We start from the raw sequence: 12,435 nt of genomic DNA on the forward strand, positions 1-12,435 counted from the left end.
TTTCATGCATTCCGAATACTATCAGGGAAAACATCTTCATAACTTTACAAATTGTAAATAATAACATGATTACTATAAAATCATATATTAACCGAGGTTTACATACATAAAATATAAAACTGTCAATATAATACAACATAATAATAAGAATAATGAATATAATTCTTTATAATATAATATATATAATAATATATATATCACTAAAATAAATGTAAGTCCTATCTGTAAATAAATCATCGTAATAATTAGTCAAAAAGGTTAAACTCAATGTCAAAAAAAGAATTACGCAATTATCTAACTAATATTCATGACCTCATCCTTCGCCATAGTACGATTGGATGGAACGGTCTCCGAAAACGCAATGCAACACGGGAAGGAAAATGGAGGCAGAAAGGACAACTTAACGTCAACTCACCTCGTTTAGAGGTACTTTAAACTTTTAGGTTTCGTATAGTGGCAAACAACACAATGCACAAGCTGGCTTTGTTTGGCAGTGCTGCTCGAGCGGTATGTGTTGGATCGAGCGGACTTCATGCGCACAATTTACTTGGTTTTTGCCTCATGAGACATCAGACTCAGAGGAGAACATACACTCAAGATCAAGTCAAGAACAGCACAGGACACTTTAACTGTTACAGACTAGAGCACAGGACTCTCATCAATGTTTCTGGACACGACACGAATTCTTTTCTTCAAGGAATAATCACTAACGATACGGGTCTTCTGGAAGAGGATGGGACCAAAGCTATGTATGCGCACATGTTGAATGTACAAGGCAGGACATTGTATGACATAATCATTTACAGGTAATATATAGCATATTTTTTTCTATTTAAATAGTTTGAATTGTAAGTTAAATGCGAGGTTGAAGCCGGAAATGCATCATAAAATGTGGGCGTGACGTCAACATTTATCTTACAGTCACACGTTGGGCTGTGTGCAAACTGTTAAACATTGAAAAACAACAAAATGTAACTTCCTCCCATATTGTGATTTTGAGAGTTCATAGAAACTGCATGAACTTAGGCTCAATAGGAATAATATAACAATATCTTAAACAAATATATTGTTAGTTTTTACAGAATATTAATATATTGTTTGTGTTGTTAAAAATAGGGTGTAACGTTATAGTATACACTGGCATTAAACTAAAGTAACAAACAAAAAATATATGCTTAATTTACGAATTTTTGTCATTGTGTATATCTGTATACCTGTTGTTCATTAAATCTATGTTTATCTGTGTTGTTTAGTTTAAAGGAAAATCTGAGTGGATTTAAAGGTGTTCTTCTGGAGTGTGACTGCTCTGTGCAGGAGTCCATTATTAAACATCTGAAAATGTACAGGATACGTCGCAAGGTAAACATCAGCGTGTGTACCAATCTCTCACTGTGGGCTTTGTTACCTCAAAACAAAGATGATGTGCTGAAGAAAACCAATCCAAATGTGACAGCTCCAGAAAAAGGGTTTGTTTTGGAGATAGACCCAAGAACTGAGTTTATGGGATGGAGACTGATCACCAGTCATGAGGTCAATCCAGCGGAGATCATTTCTGCCTGTCACCAGGGTAACACAGAAGAATACCACCAGCATCGATATGAAATTGGTATTAATTATTTTTCATTACAATTTCAGTTCTGGGTAATTGATTGATTCTCTCCTGCAGTCTGACATGATATACTTCATCCAGTATTTAAACAACATTGTACTGGAAGAAAATAATATAATTCAAGAGTCGCAAAACAAAAGTGATTTATGCTCATTGACAAATTCTTGTTTGATTTCTTAAATCAGGACTACCTGAAGGTGTCAAAGACCTTCCACCAGGCGAGGCCCTCCCTCTGGAGTCTAATCTGGTCTATATGCAGGGAATCAGCTTCATAAAGGGCTGCTACATTGGACAGGAATTAACTGCCAGAACTCACCACACTGGTGTAATACGGAAACGTCTAATGCCTGTTACCATGTCTGCACCGGTGGAAAACGTGGACCAGGGGGCTGTTCTAGAGACTGAAGGAGGCAAACCAGCTGGAAAGCACAGAGCAGGAATTGGCCTGCTGGGCTTGAGCCTTGTACGCATGGCTCATGCCAAAGAGCAACTGATACTTAAATCTTCTGATAATACGACTGTGACATCACAGGCTACGGTGCCTTACTGGTGGCCAAAAAACGCTAAAGATAAATGATTTGGTGATGGAAGGCCCAGTTTTATTAGCACTTCTGTTACATATATTGTTTTTAAATGCCTGCCAGAGTACTGTCATTGCACTGCTAAACATATTTATTTATACTTGATGTAAAAGCTAGTTTAATCTAAATCAAAATAAAGTTCAATCCTTATTTATAGATATGCAAATAAAATTATTTAATCTATTCTGTTGTATTTTTTTCTGAAGTCAGACTGTAACTCAATCTGTTTAGATTTAATGCATATGAATTGTGCCGATGATTAGAAAACGATTACTTGTTAAATTTTTAACAACGTATTTCATTTCAATGTAAATATATGCAACATATGACATACAGGTAACTTGACATGTTTGTAAAGTTTGATATTATGCTGCCTTTAAGTCATGAAAAGATGACCAAAAATGAACCATTGTTTAAAGGATTTATTAACATATTTTCCCTTTACTCAACTAACACTATGATGGCACACACAATACCATGTCTTATACAATAATACGAATAGCATCTCTGATCACCTGAAGTAACTCCTCAGGTTTAAAGCTCAGGTCTGTAAGGTCCAATCTCTTAAAGTCTTCATTATTCAGCATGCTTTCAAATATATACAATACTCTCTGCAGATCAAAAGCTGCATGGTGAGGACCCAATGCTAACAGGCTTTCAGCAAGGTGACCTTGATAATGATCTGCATTTCTGGGGCATGAATTTAGGTAGGATATTCGATTATTTGCAATGGTCTTAAGAAACGATGCAAACTCCCCATAATCAATTCCTGTACATGACTTCATTATCACCTAAAACACAGAGAATCACTATGCATTAGTCAAAACCAGAAAACAACAAATTTAGAATACAAACTGTTAATTATAAACCATTTTATGTTATTAATACTAAATTCATAATATAAAATTGCAAAAGCAAGATTTATCCTCATTGTTAGTTAGGTTTTCTCAACTTTTGCTGTCGTACCGTAGGAAATATATAGAGAATATTTGTCAAATACCAAATATCAACTACAGTGACTCCAAAATAATTGTATTTGAATACAGCAACAGATACAAAAAACATGAAATCAACACTTTAAGCCTTAACATCATACAGTACCAGACATGAACACTGTTACCTGACAATGCTGATGCCATGTGTCCATAGTATCACGCCATTCTTCAATCTCTCTCTGAACAGAAGAAAGTTCGTTTTGCAGAAACTCCCACATGATGTCCAAATTACAGCCATTCAGCCAGTTGTGATTAATGGAGATGGTGTCCTCCTATAATTAAGAGACAATTAATAGGAAAATAATTTTATAAAAACTTCCTTTCAGACTCAAATAAAGTTTAATTTGGTTGGTTAACAAGGTATGACAGATCAAACTGATGTACTTATTTCCTAAAAAAATCTTCATTCATTCTACATAAAAAAGAAGCCTATTTACACTTGCTCATACTTGGAAAACAAATATATACAAACACATCTGGTTCAAGCACAAGGAAATACTGTTTGAAAGATCCTCTCTTAAAAACATTCCTGAATACTTATTCAGAGCGTTTAGGGCAGGTAGTGATTTTTAGTAAATATCGACTTCGCTCCAGGAATTAGGTCTGTTTTTCACCTAACGTTATTGTGTGAGAAAATAACTGCATAGACATTGTTCAAAAAACTTAATCAGCAGAAGAAAGTCATATGGCATGAAGGCGAGTAAATTCTAACTTAATAAAATCACTATAATTTACCAAATTGTAAACTTGGTGATGCCAACCACTTGGAACAAAGATGATCTCCCCAGCTTCTTGAATAATCTCTAAGGGCTGACAGGCCTCTTCAAACTGTGCATATAGACCTTTGTCCTGAAGGACAGGTGCCGTTACATCATATGCTAAGTTTCCATGACAATCCCGGAAGAACTCCTCTTGACCTGGAGGGTACAGGAGCCATTTCTTACGTCCACAGATGTTGGCGGACCAACTGTACGAGCGAAACACGTCCGCATGGAAAGGTGTCCTTAAAACAAACACAGAAAATAATTTACCATGATTTTAATGGGTAAAAAAAGTCTTGACATCTACAGTTAAAAATGAGAAGAAAACAGTAAAATAAAATTTGTCTGATCAAGACAACAAGTCAAGTTTCTTAATTCCCAAAGGGATTTGTAAAGTCAACACGTGCTAAATTTGGGGCACGCTGCCAATTGATTCAATATTGTTAGTGGTCACTATCTTTGATGTCTCATATTGTATTCATATATAATATAAGGAAAATCTAGAAAACCAACAAAAAAAACTGTGACAGTGTACTCAACATTTTACTGCAGACTCTCACATACAACTACATTAAGGCTGCTGATCCATACCATGACCCCTTAGGTCCCATGTAGACAAAACGATAATCATCCACTTCAATCGTGTCCCAATATTCATTCAGCCAATCAGATGAGAAATAAATTGGGGTCTTGTAATTATTGTGGTCAGTAAAGTTCCTAGAATGAACAATGAGACACATTAAATGAGTGTCTTCACATTTACATTAATTGTTTACATGACATGTAAAATAACTATATGATTTTAAAGAAACATAAAAGACATACATTTAAATAATATAAGCAGTACCTGTGCATATGCCAGTCCTTCAGGTATAAACAGCCTTTGGGTGAAGAATGTCCATTCTGTATATACTCTCTCCAGTACTGGATAAACTCCTTAAAAGGCATGATTTGCTTAGGATTTGAGTTGTATTCTTTTGCATTGCAATTTGCAACTGGAACAGGAGTATCATCTGGAAAGAGATCTTTTTTAAATGTGCAGCTTATAATGCATGGCATATATGTGCAAAGATCATTTAGAAAATTGCATAAAGATGGGTTGCTCACCAAATTCATGCAGAAGTCTCTGAAAATTGGGTTTTCCCTCATCTGTAACCCAATTTTTCCTGCAGTTCCAATCTTCAGTGAATCTTTTGGAGAACATGCAGGGATGATTTGGGATCAAATAGTTCTTGAAGAATTTGGTGTAGGGTATTTCTTTCTCTATGTACTCAATGAAATGAGATGAGCAGTGTTGCTGCTTGATCTGTCTGGGCATTTTTACCAAACTACAGCAGTTGTGAAAGGTTTCCCTATCCATGACATGCCAAGACGTAACTCAGCACCGCTTACTGACTATAGTAACATAAGAACAATAAATAATACATACTAAAAACGTTTAAAAATCATGCCGATGCGATGGACAATATGTAGGAAACCACTTGCACAGATTTCCGAAGCCTCATGTTTGCCATTTGACAGGTTTGCGGTGTAAAGTTTGACCTAAAGAAAAGCAACAAATAGCCCGACGATTAAACTGCACAACAAATTGGCATTAAAATATCAACACGAATCGATTATTCTATGTCATATTTCAAATAATTCCACAATAAATGATTTTCTGCGCCACAGCCTTGTGTCACGGCTAGCCAGGTGCTCGCCGGAAGAAATTCGTGTGCGTACCAGTCTTTGTACTTAGATTTAATCATGTTTTTCACTATGAAAGCGAGTAATATAATACATAAGTCCTTTTAAATATCAAAACAATGAATGAGAAAAAATACAATCCGTGGTCTTTATCTAAGAAAAAATGTATGCTTCGCGGAACCTTTAATTAAGTTATTTTCCTACATCGGACAGTAAACATGAGCGAACCAAACAACCACTGCAGCGTTCAGCTGTGTTTACATCGCATACACACAACGGGGATTGGAGCACCAATTCTTCATTAAATCTTTAAAATAAACTATTGCGAGAAACCGAAGTCAAACAATAAATGTCTCGCGTACGCCTGAGATGGCTCTCATCGTGAAACATATGACGGCATTTTACGATATAAATGGAGGTTGTTTACGTTAGTGCGTCATATATAATTCACACCCTGTTGTAGCTGTCATCTAAAGGTGAATTTCATCAGAAAGGTATTACGCAAATGTTGTTTTTATGGCTTTAATTAAACAACATCATACAGGAAATAATACAAAATCTCCTATTCAGCTGTTTTCTCCAAATAATAATAACTCTGTCTGTCTTTATATAATGTTTGTTATGCTAAACGGATAATATTTCAGTAAAACATCTTTTTAAATATTGCGTCTCGTTTTAAACATGATACAACTCGGAAATCAGTAATTATAAACTACTGACTAAAGTTCATATTCTGTTATGTACTACATTATTTACAGGTGGCAGGTGAGCCACATCACCCCATCAAGATGAGCCAGCATGTGTCAATCCATAGCTGGTCTGGCTCTTATTACATCAAAAGTGAGAAACGCTGGGTCAGCGGGACCCTTTCTTTAACCCGCACTACCCTGCTCTTCACCTCCGAGCAGAACCAGGAGAGTCTGGCCAGCCTGCGGCTTTCACGCATCATGGAGATCAAGATGGAGTCCTCGAGCTTCATCTTCAGCACTCTCACTGTGTTGGAGCAGGGAAACATCAAGCACTGGTTCGGCTCCCTTAAACCCTGCCGGGCAGCTGTTTACCATGTGCTGGAGCACTTCTGGAGGGAACGGCTGCTGTCGCCCACAGAACCCCATGGTGCCGAAGCTCCTCTCAGTAAAGGCCAGGAGCTGATCAGCCTGATATCCGGAGCTCAGCGGAGGCTTGAGGACACTGGGAAAGTTCTGCAACACCAGGGAGAGCAGTTTGACAACATGGCTCAAGGCCTGGAAAAGATCGAATCGGATCTAAATGTGGCTGATAAGTAAGTTTCTTTCTGGTTCAGGTTCTGTCTCTTTTGTCTTTTTGTGTCGTGCAGTGATACAGTCTTATTGTGACAACCCTTTTAGTTGTACAATTGCTTGTGTGACAAGCACTCTTTGGACTGTAAAGAGTTCAAAGTACACAAGAGATTAGTGGCATAACTATCGGTAATATATCTATTATGCATATAATTCAACAGCACGTCATTCTGGGGTTATGTGTAACTTGTTTTTATTTTTCACTTAAAGTAAGGTATTTATCACGCCGTGAATACAATTACCGATTCCCTGGTTTTCTTTTCTACGCAGACTGCTCTCTGAACTTGAGTGCCCGTCTTGGTGGCCTTTTGGCAAACTACCATGGAAGAGCCATCAGGAGGCCAAATCTGAGGCAGCTGCCAAATCATCCTACACCAGAGGAGCAGGCAAGGGCCAGAAAGTCATAACCAGCATTCCTGCCATTATCTCCCAGGTTGGAAGCACAGGGGACATGAAACCGGGCAGTTTGACGGTGTTGGTTTCCTCCCTGGAGATTCGAGATGCAAACGGACAGCTTCTTCATCTCTATGAGAGGGAAGAAGTGGACGATATCCGTGTGCACAACCCCTACGAGATTAGCGTTCGACAGCGTTTCATCGGCAGGCCAGACATCTGTTTTCGAGTTCTGTCTGCCAAAATGGTGGAAGCTTTGTCCGTACTGGAGATGCAGTACAAGAAGAAAATCGAGTTTACTCGTGACTACGCTGTATTTCAGATGACCCCAACAACGACACCGGGTAGCCCAGAAGGTGCATTGAACATCTGGAGCGCAGGTACAGCTGGAGTTGGGATATGCATAAATACAAAATTTTTAACGTCTTAACGTCTTTCAGTCTTTTCTTTCAGTCACAATGCTGCATCAGGTTAATTATAAACCAATCAGATGAGTTTCTATCTCACAAATGTGAAGTGCATCCCTATAACAGCATATGTCCCTATATGACATATACACCGTCAGAAAAAGCACAAAATTGTACCATTTACCTTCGCTGGGGTGGTAGCCTTAAAGTTATAGTTCACCCAATTTTTTTATTCTGTCATCATTTACTCACTTTCTAGTCTAGTCCTTTGAAACCTGTGTGACTTTCTTTCTTCTGCAGCAGCAGAAGACTAAAAAGTGAATTGGAGGAGTGTTGTTAACTGGCACCCATTCACTTGCATTGGTTTTGTGTCCATACACTAAAAGTGAATGGGAACCGGAGCTGTTCGGTTCCCAACTTTGTTCACAATATCTTCTTTTCTGTTCTGCGTAAGGACGTAAATTATAAAGGTTTGAAATGAGTAGAGGGTGGGTAAATGACGACTGGACTTTTATTATCACGTTACAAGTACTAAACATAATATGTTACACATTACTTTAAACTGTTAAAAAAAATTCCCTAACATTTACAAAAGAACATTTACTTACCACTGGGTGGCAGTCATGCTCTAACATCTGACAGGGTTTGAAAACCCCTGAAAAAAAGGCATTTTTGAACGTTTCTACATTTCTATCAACATAAATGTTTAACATTTCCTGTAGCTCAGTGGTAAGAGCATGGTTGTGGGTTCGATCCCTGGGGATTGCACATACCTGTGTATACATGTATAGGATAATGCAATGTAAGTCGCTTTGGATAAAAGCTTCTGCCAGGTGCATATTTTGTATTAAATAAATGAGACAATACAAGTTGAGTTAAAAGAAACACAAAATGTGTAGTTTTTCAAAACTTTAATGTTGTGTTTTTGTTTCATAAATGAACATGACAACAAGTTAAAAGGAACACAAAATGTGTATGCACATATATAAGTAACTTTATAACATCATACATCAAATCATTTTTGGACACATGATCCTAAGTCATGTATTTCCAGTGAGAGGCATCTTCCATTGCAAAATTCTAAATTGTATTATTTGAACAGTTATAGTTGTTTTTTATTAAGATGTCTTTGTTATCATGTCGTCTGTCTGCAGGTCATGGGCAGGACACAGATGTGCCAGTGGAGGTGCCTGCTGGTGAACTGACTCAACTGCAGCTACAGGTGCTGCAGCCCACAGTGACTGAAGCAGAAGCACAGGAGCTCAAACAGGTCTACTGTAAACTTAATTTTCTGAAGATAATGTGCAGAAAAAGACCTGGGGAGCATGAGAGTGTGAAATTATTTTCCTAAATTCTTAGCATTTGTTCATTTGAAATATACATTATTTATTTATTCCATAAGATTCAGTGTACCCCTTGAGATGACCTTGATAGCAGACATCCTTAAATTTAAGACCATTTTGGTTTACATACTTAAAAAATCACTGTGTAGAGTGCAAAAACGGCAAATCTTTCCCCGCTCTCGTACTTCCAAATAGCATGAACACATTGCACATCCTCTGGCCCGTAGGTTAATGTTTAAAGGCACAGGCGTGGACCGTAAGCTCTAGGCATTCCCCCACCGCACATAGATACAGTTGTCTCATCTCGAGATGACTGCGGTGCCAGCTGTAGTAAAATCCTGCGAGCACTCAGCTGAGGTGATGCATGGTACGCAGCAACCAGACATAAACACTGACGCAAAATCCCTGAGCTATTTTTCATTGAGTACATTATTATGGGGTTGTGCGGAACAACTCTCTTCGTGTTGAACCATTTCAAAACACAATATTATTGCTTTGACCGAAGATAATTAACGGTTGGTCAAACCATCACAGATATCACTTTTCAAGATGGTTTTGGGGTTGAGAAACACTAAAAACAAACATGTTAAATGCCATGAGGAGATGGGAAAGACATTTTTTAGAGGGATGAGGTCTTGTCTTTGGCAGGCCAGCTTGCCTTATAGAGTCCTTGTAATGCGCAGATTGTTTATATCAACGTGAAAAGTGATGTAACCTTGCACTTTCAACAGAATCAGAAACATTCTAGAATTTATTCAGTTCAGTAAATGTTGCACCAGGTTTTATCATTTGAGGGTTCGAATGTTCTTTTAGCATCTCATTATCTACATGTCCAGTAGTTTTATCTAAGTTACAACTTAAAAAAATAAAATATATATTTGGTCATTTAATTATATAAAATATTATGTGAATTATCATAAAATCAATCATAACTAGTACTTGGTTGTAGAGTTATTTTTATGCTCCACACCCTAAACCTTTAAATCTACTGGACCTTATTGAAAGAAACATGAAAAGCCTTTTGTAATTTTTTTGGGATCCCTTATTTCCTGTAAGTGCACTCACTTATAGTATATCAAACACTTTGTAGATAAAAAGCAGGTACCGCACATATCATTGTTTGCTTCTGATATCAGTCATTTCCTACAGTTTGTTCAACCCATGCCAATCGGGACGAAATTGTGATGTATTTTCACACGATGGTTTGCAAATGCAAATGATAGCATCTGTTGTATCTAACAAGAATATAAAGAAAATATGTAGATTGTGCTGTTAGAAAAAAAATTAACTATTGTTTCCAACAGTGCAAAATCGTTCAGATTAAATGGGTCTGGTTTAAATACAAATAATATTTCTGCCATTACTCAAAATGATTCCCACCTGTTAAATTTCTGTGCTGTTTGTGTGCAGATGCTGCAACAGCTGAAGAGTCTTGCCCTTGAGGCTGAGACGGAGCTGGAGCGACAGGACGAGGCTCTCGATGTACTCGGCTCTTCTACTGACCACACCACCATGAACATCAATAGACACACTCGTCGTATGAGGAAACTGATGTGATCGACTGAACTTTCGGTCACACGATGAACCCTAAGATATATGCACAGGTACACACATAAGAAGGCAAATGTTTCACAAGAGCAAAGGTTCCACTTGAGAAAATTAATTGTATTCGTTTCATCTTTATGAGTAAGGTGTGGCTATTGAGAATACTTCAGATCGTAAGTGCACAGTCGCTGATAGCAATAATAAACAGTATACTGTATGCTGGAAAGCAGTGATGCGTTTTAGATGCAAGATAACCACATTCATCTCAAGAGTGATGTGTACTCTAAGGGGCGGTTTCCTGGACAGACTAAAGTAACCGTTAAAGCTGTGTTAACTGAAAACATCTTGCACTGGCATACAGTATCTTCAAAATATTGGTGCCATTGTTTTGTCTCAAGATGGACACCAGTTACCTTTGTTTGTAAAAACTACTTATTGTAAATGTCCTAATTTAAGTAGGCCCTTAGGCTAAACCTTAACGTATTACAAATTTTTGTTAGCATACCTTTCAACAGCCCCTTTTCAGATGCAATCTTTTAATGTGTTCAAAACATGGTACTGTTGCATTCCATTCTTGCTATATTTGTTTATATCGATGTAATATGCACACTTTATAATAGCAGGTGATAACCAGATTTTTGTTTAAGAAGCATATTGTCACTGTCCTGCGAAAACTCGGATGTCTAACTGGTTTTTAGGAAATGGAAAAACACTGCACTCTTTTAATGATTAAATACTGTGCTGTCAAAGTTGACAAGCACTTTTAAATACTTTTTATTGGTTAGATATTTGCAAAACCCGGTGACAAACATAAAAAGGTACTAATAATAATGATTTATGGCACACACAAAAAGACGAAAAGACGAAGATACAAGGTTTCAGATGGACATCAACTAAAAGCCTCATGATCTTCTTTATAGATTATTGCTTAGCCTTGAAATCAATTTGAGTAGCTTTTCTTTGGCCTTGTTACTTCTCTGTTGAGGATAACAATGTTTTTTCTTTCCTCAGGTCTACTTTGACCCCTGCAACCTAAATCTGACCACACTGCTACAAACGACACTTGTTTTCAGCATCACATGTTGCATGGCTTTGCATCCACCCCAACATTGAGTGATATGTTGTTATAAAGTAACATCTCAATGTTTCATGATTCTGTGCACTGTCAATCCCTAATAGGAATGCACTTTATCCCCAGCGTGACTCTATTTCATTGACATGACGATTACATGTGTGATGAGTTTCAATGACACCGTTGATAAATGTAAAACCATTACACTGTATTTATTTAGCGTATTCTTCGTGATCAAGTCAACTTTAAAATAAACCTAAACGTTCATTTTTTTGTTGTCACTCTTCTGTGAGACCGGTGGTATTGATTTTTTGATAACAAACTTTGAGTCCAGCTTAAACAAAACCACAAAGCAGGGCAAACCCAAGCCCCACCCAGTCTTGATTTCTCACGTCAAAACATTTCCCAGCTGTAGTCGGAAGCTTTTTACAATAACAGCGCTTGATAGCGCAAAGTGAAGGCTTTGTAAACAGTTTGACACACTTGGGGGGGACCCTGTTATTACAGCATCCTGTTGGCAAAAGAAGTCAAGCATCTGCTCACCACCCTGTCGTGCAGTTTTCACGAGAACCAGAAAGACCACCGTGTGCTAAAGGCGCAGATCGGTTTCATTTGGCAAGGGCAGTGGGCCCCTTGGAGTCTGGACTGCTGGAGGAAGACCTGCTTGAATCGGTGATGAGTGAAGTGTTGCGTTCTAATCTAGTCGTTGAATAGTGTGTACTTG

General features: G+C 37.7%; 3 protein-coding genes across 4 annotated transcripts; 2 read left to right on the forward strand and 1 right to left on the reverse strand.

Annotated features, from left to right (window-relative positions):
- Positions 1-373: 373 nt before the first annotated feature.
- iba57 (iron-sulfur cluster assembly factor IBA57) lies at positions 374-2,373 on the forward strand. The gene is made up of 3 exons (XM_056743050.1): positions 374-806; positions 1,254-1,606; positions 1,795-2,373. Exons 1-3 carry the CDS (start codon positions 469-471, stop codon positions 2,184-2,186), a joined length of 1,083 nt encoding a protein of 360 aa, XP_056599028.1. The 5' UTR covers positions 374-468; the 3' UTR covers positions 2,187-2,373.
- Positions 2,374-2,592: 219 nt separating this feature from the next.
- Positions 2,593-5,701, reverse strand: jmjd4 (jumonji domain containing 4). Its single transcript, XM_056743037.1, has 6 exons — positions 5,054-5,701; positions 4,794-4,959; positions 4,538-4,663; positions 3,921-4,188; positions 3,311-3,457; positions 2,593-2,981 (listed from the first exon to the last, which is right to left on the reverse strand). The coding sequence occupies exons 1-6, from the start codon at positions 5,304-5,306 to the stop codon at positions 2,673-2,675; spliced, it is 1,269 nt and encodes a 422-aa protein (XP_056599015.1). The 5' UTR covers positions 5,307-5,701; the 3' UTR covers positions 2,593-2,672.
- Positions 5,702-5,864: 163 nt separating this feature from the next.
- Positions 5,865-11,981, forward strand: snap47 (synaptosome associated protein 47). 2 transcript variants are annotated; one of them, XM_056743039.1, is made up of 6 exons: positions 5,865-6,108; positions 6,391-6,914; positions 7,222-7,724; positions 8,906-9,021; positions 10,505-10,698; positions 11,651-11,981. In XM_056743039.1, the coding sequence occupies exons 2-5, from the start codon at positions 6,421-6,423 to the stop codon at positions 10,649-10,651; spliced, it is 1,260 nt and encodes a 419-aa protein (XP_056599017.1). In that variant the 5' UTR covers positions 5,865-6,108; positions 6,391-6,420; the 3' UTR covers positions 10,652-10,698; positions 11,651-11,981. The 2 variants fall into 2 exon arrangements, with proteins under 2 accessions (XP_056599017.1, XP_056599016.1); XM_056743038.1 differs by having other exon boundaries at positions 5,866-6,126.
- Positions 11,982-12,435: the final 454 nt, after the last annotated feature.

Source organism: Triplophysa dalaica, chromosome 3, assembly GCF_015846415.1.
Source record: "Triplophysa dalaica isolate WHDGS20190420 chromosome 3, ASM1584641v1, whole genome shotgun sequence".
In the NCBI taxonomy this organism is placed as follows: Eukaryota; Metazoa; Chordata; class Actinopteri; order Cypriniformes; family Nemacheilidae; genus Triplophysa; species Triplophysa dalaica.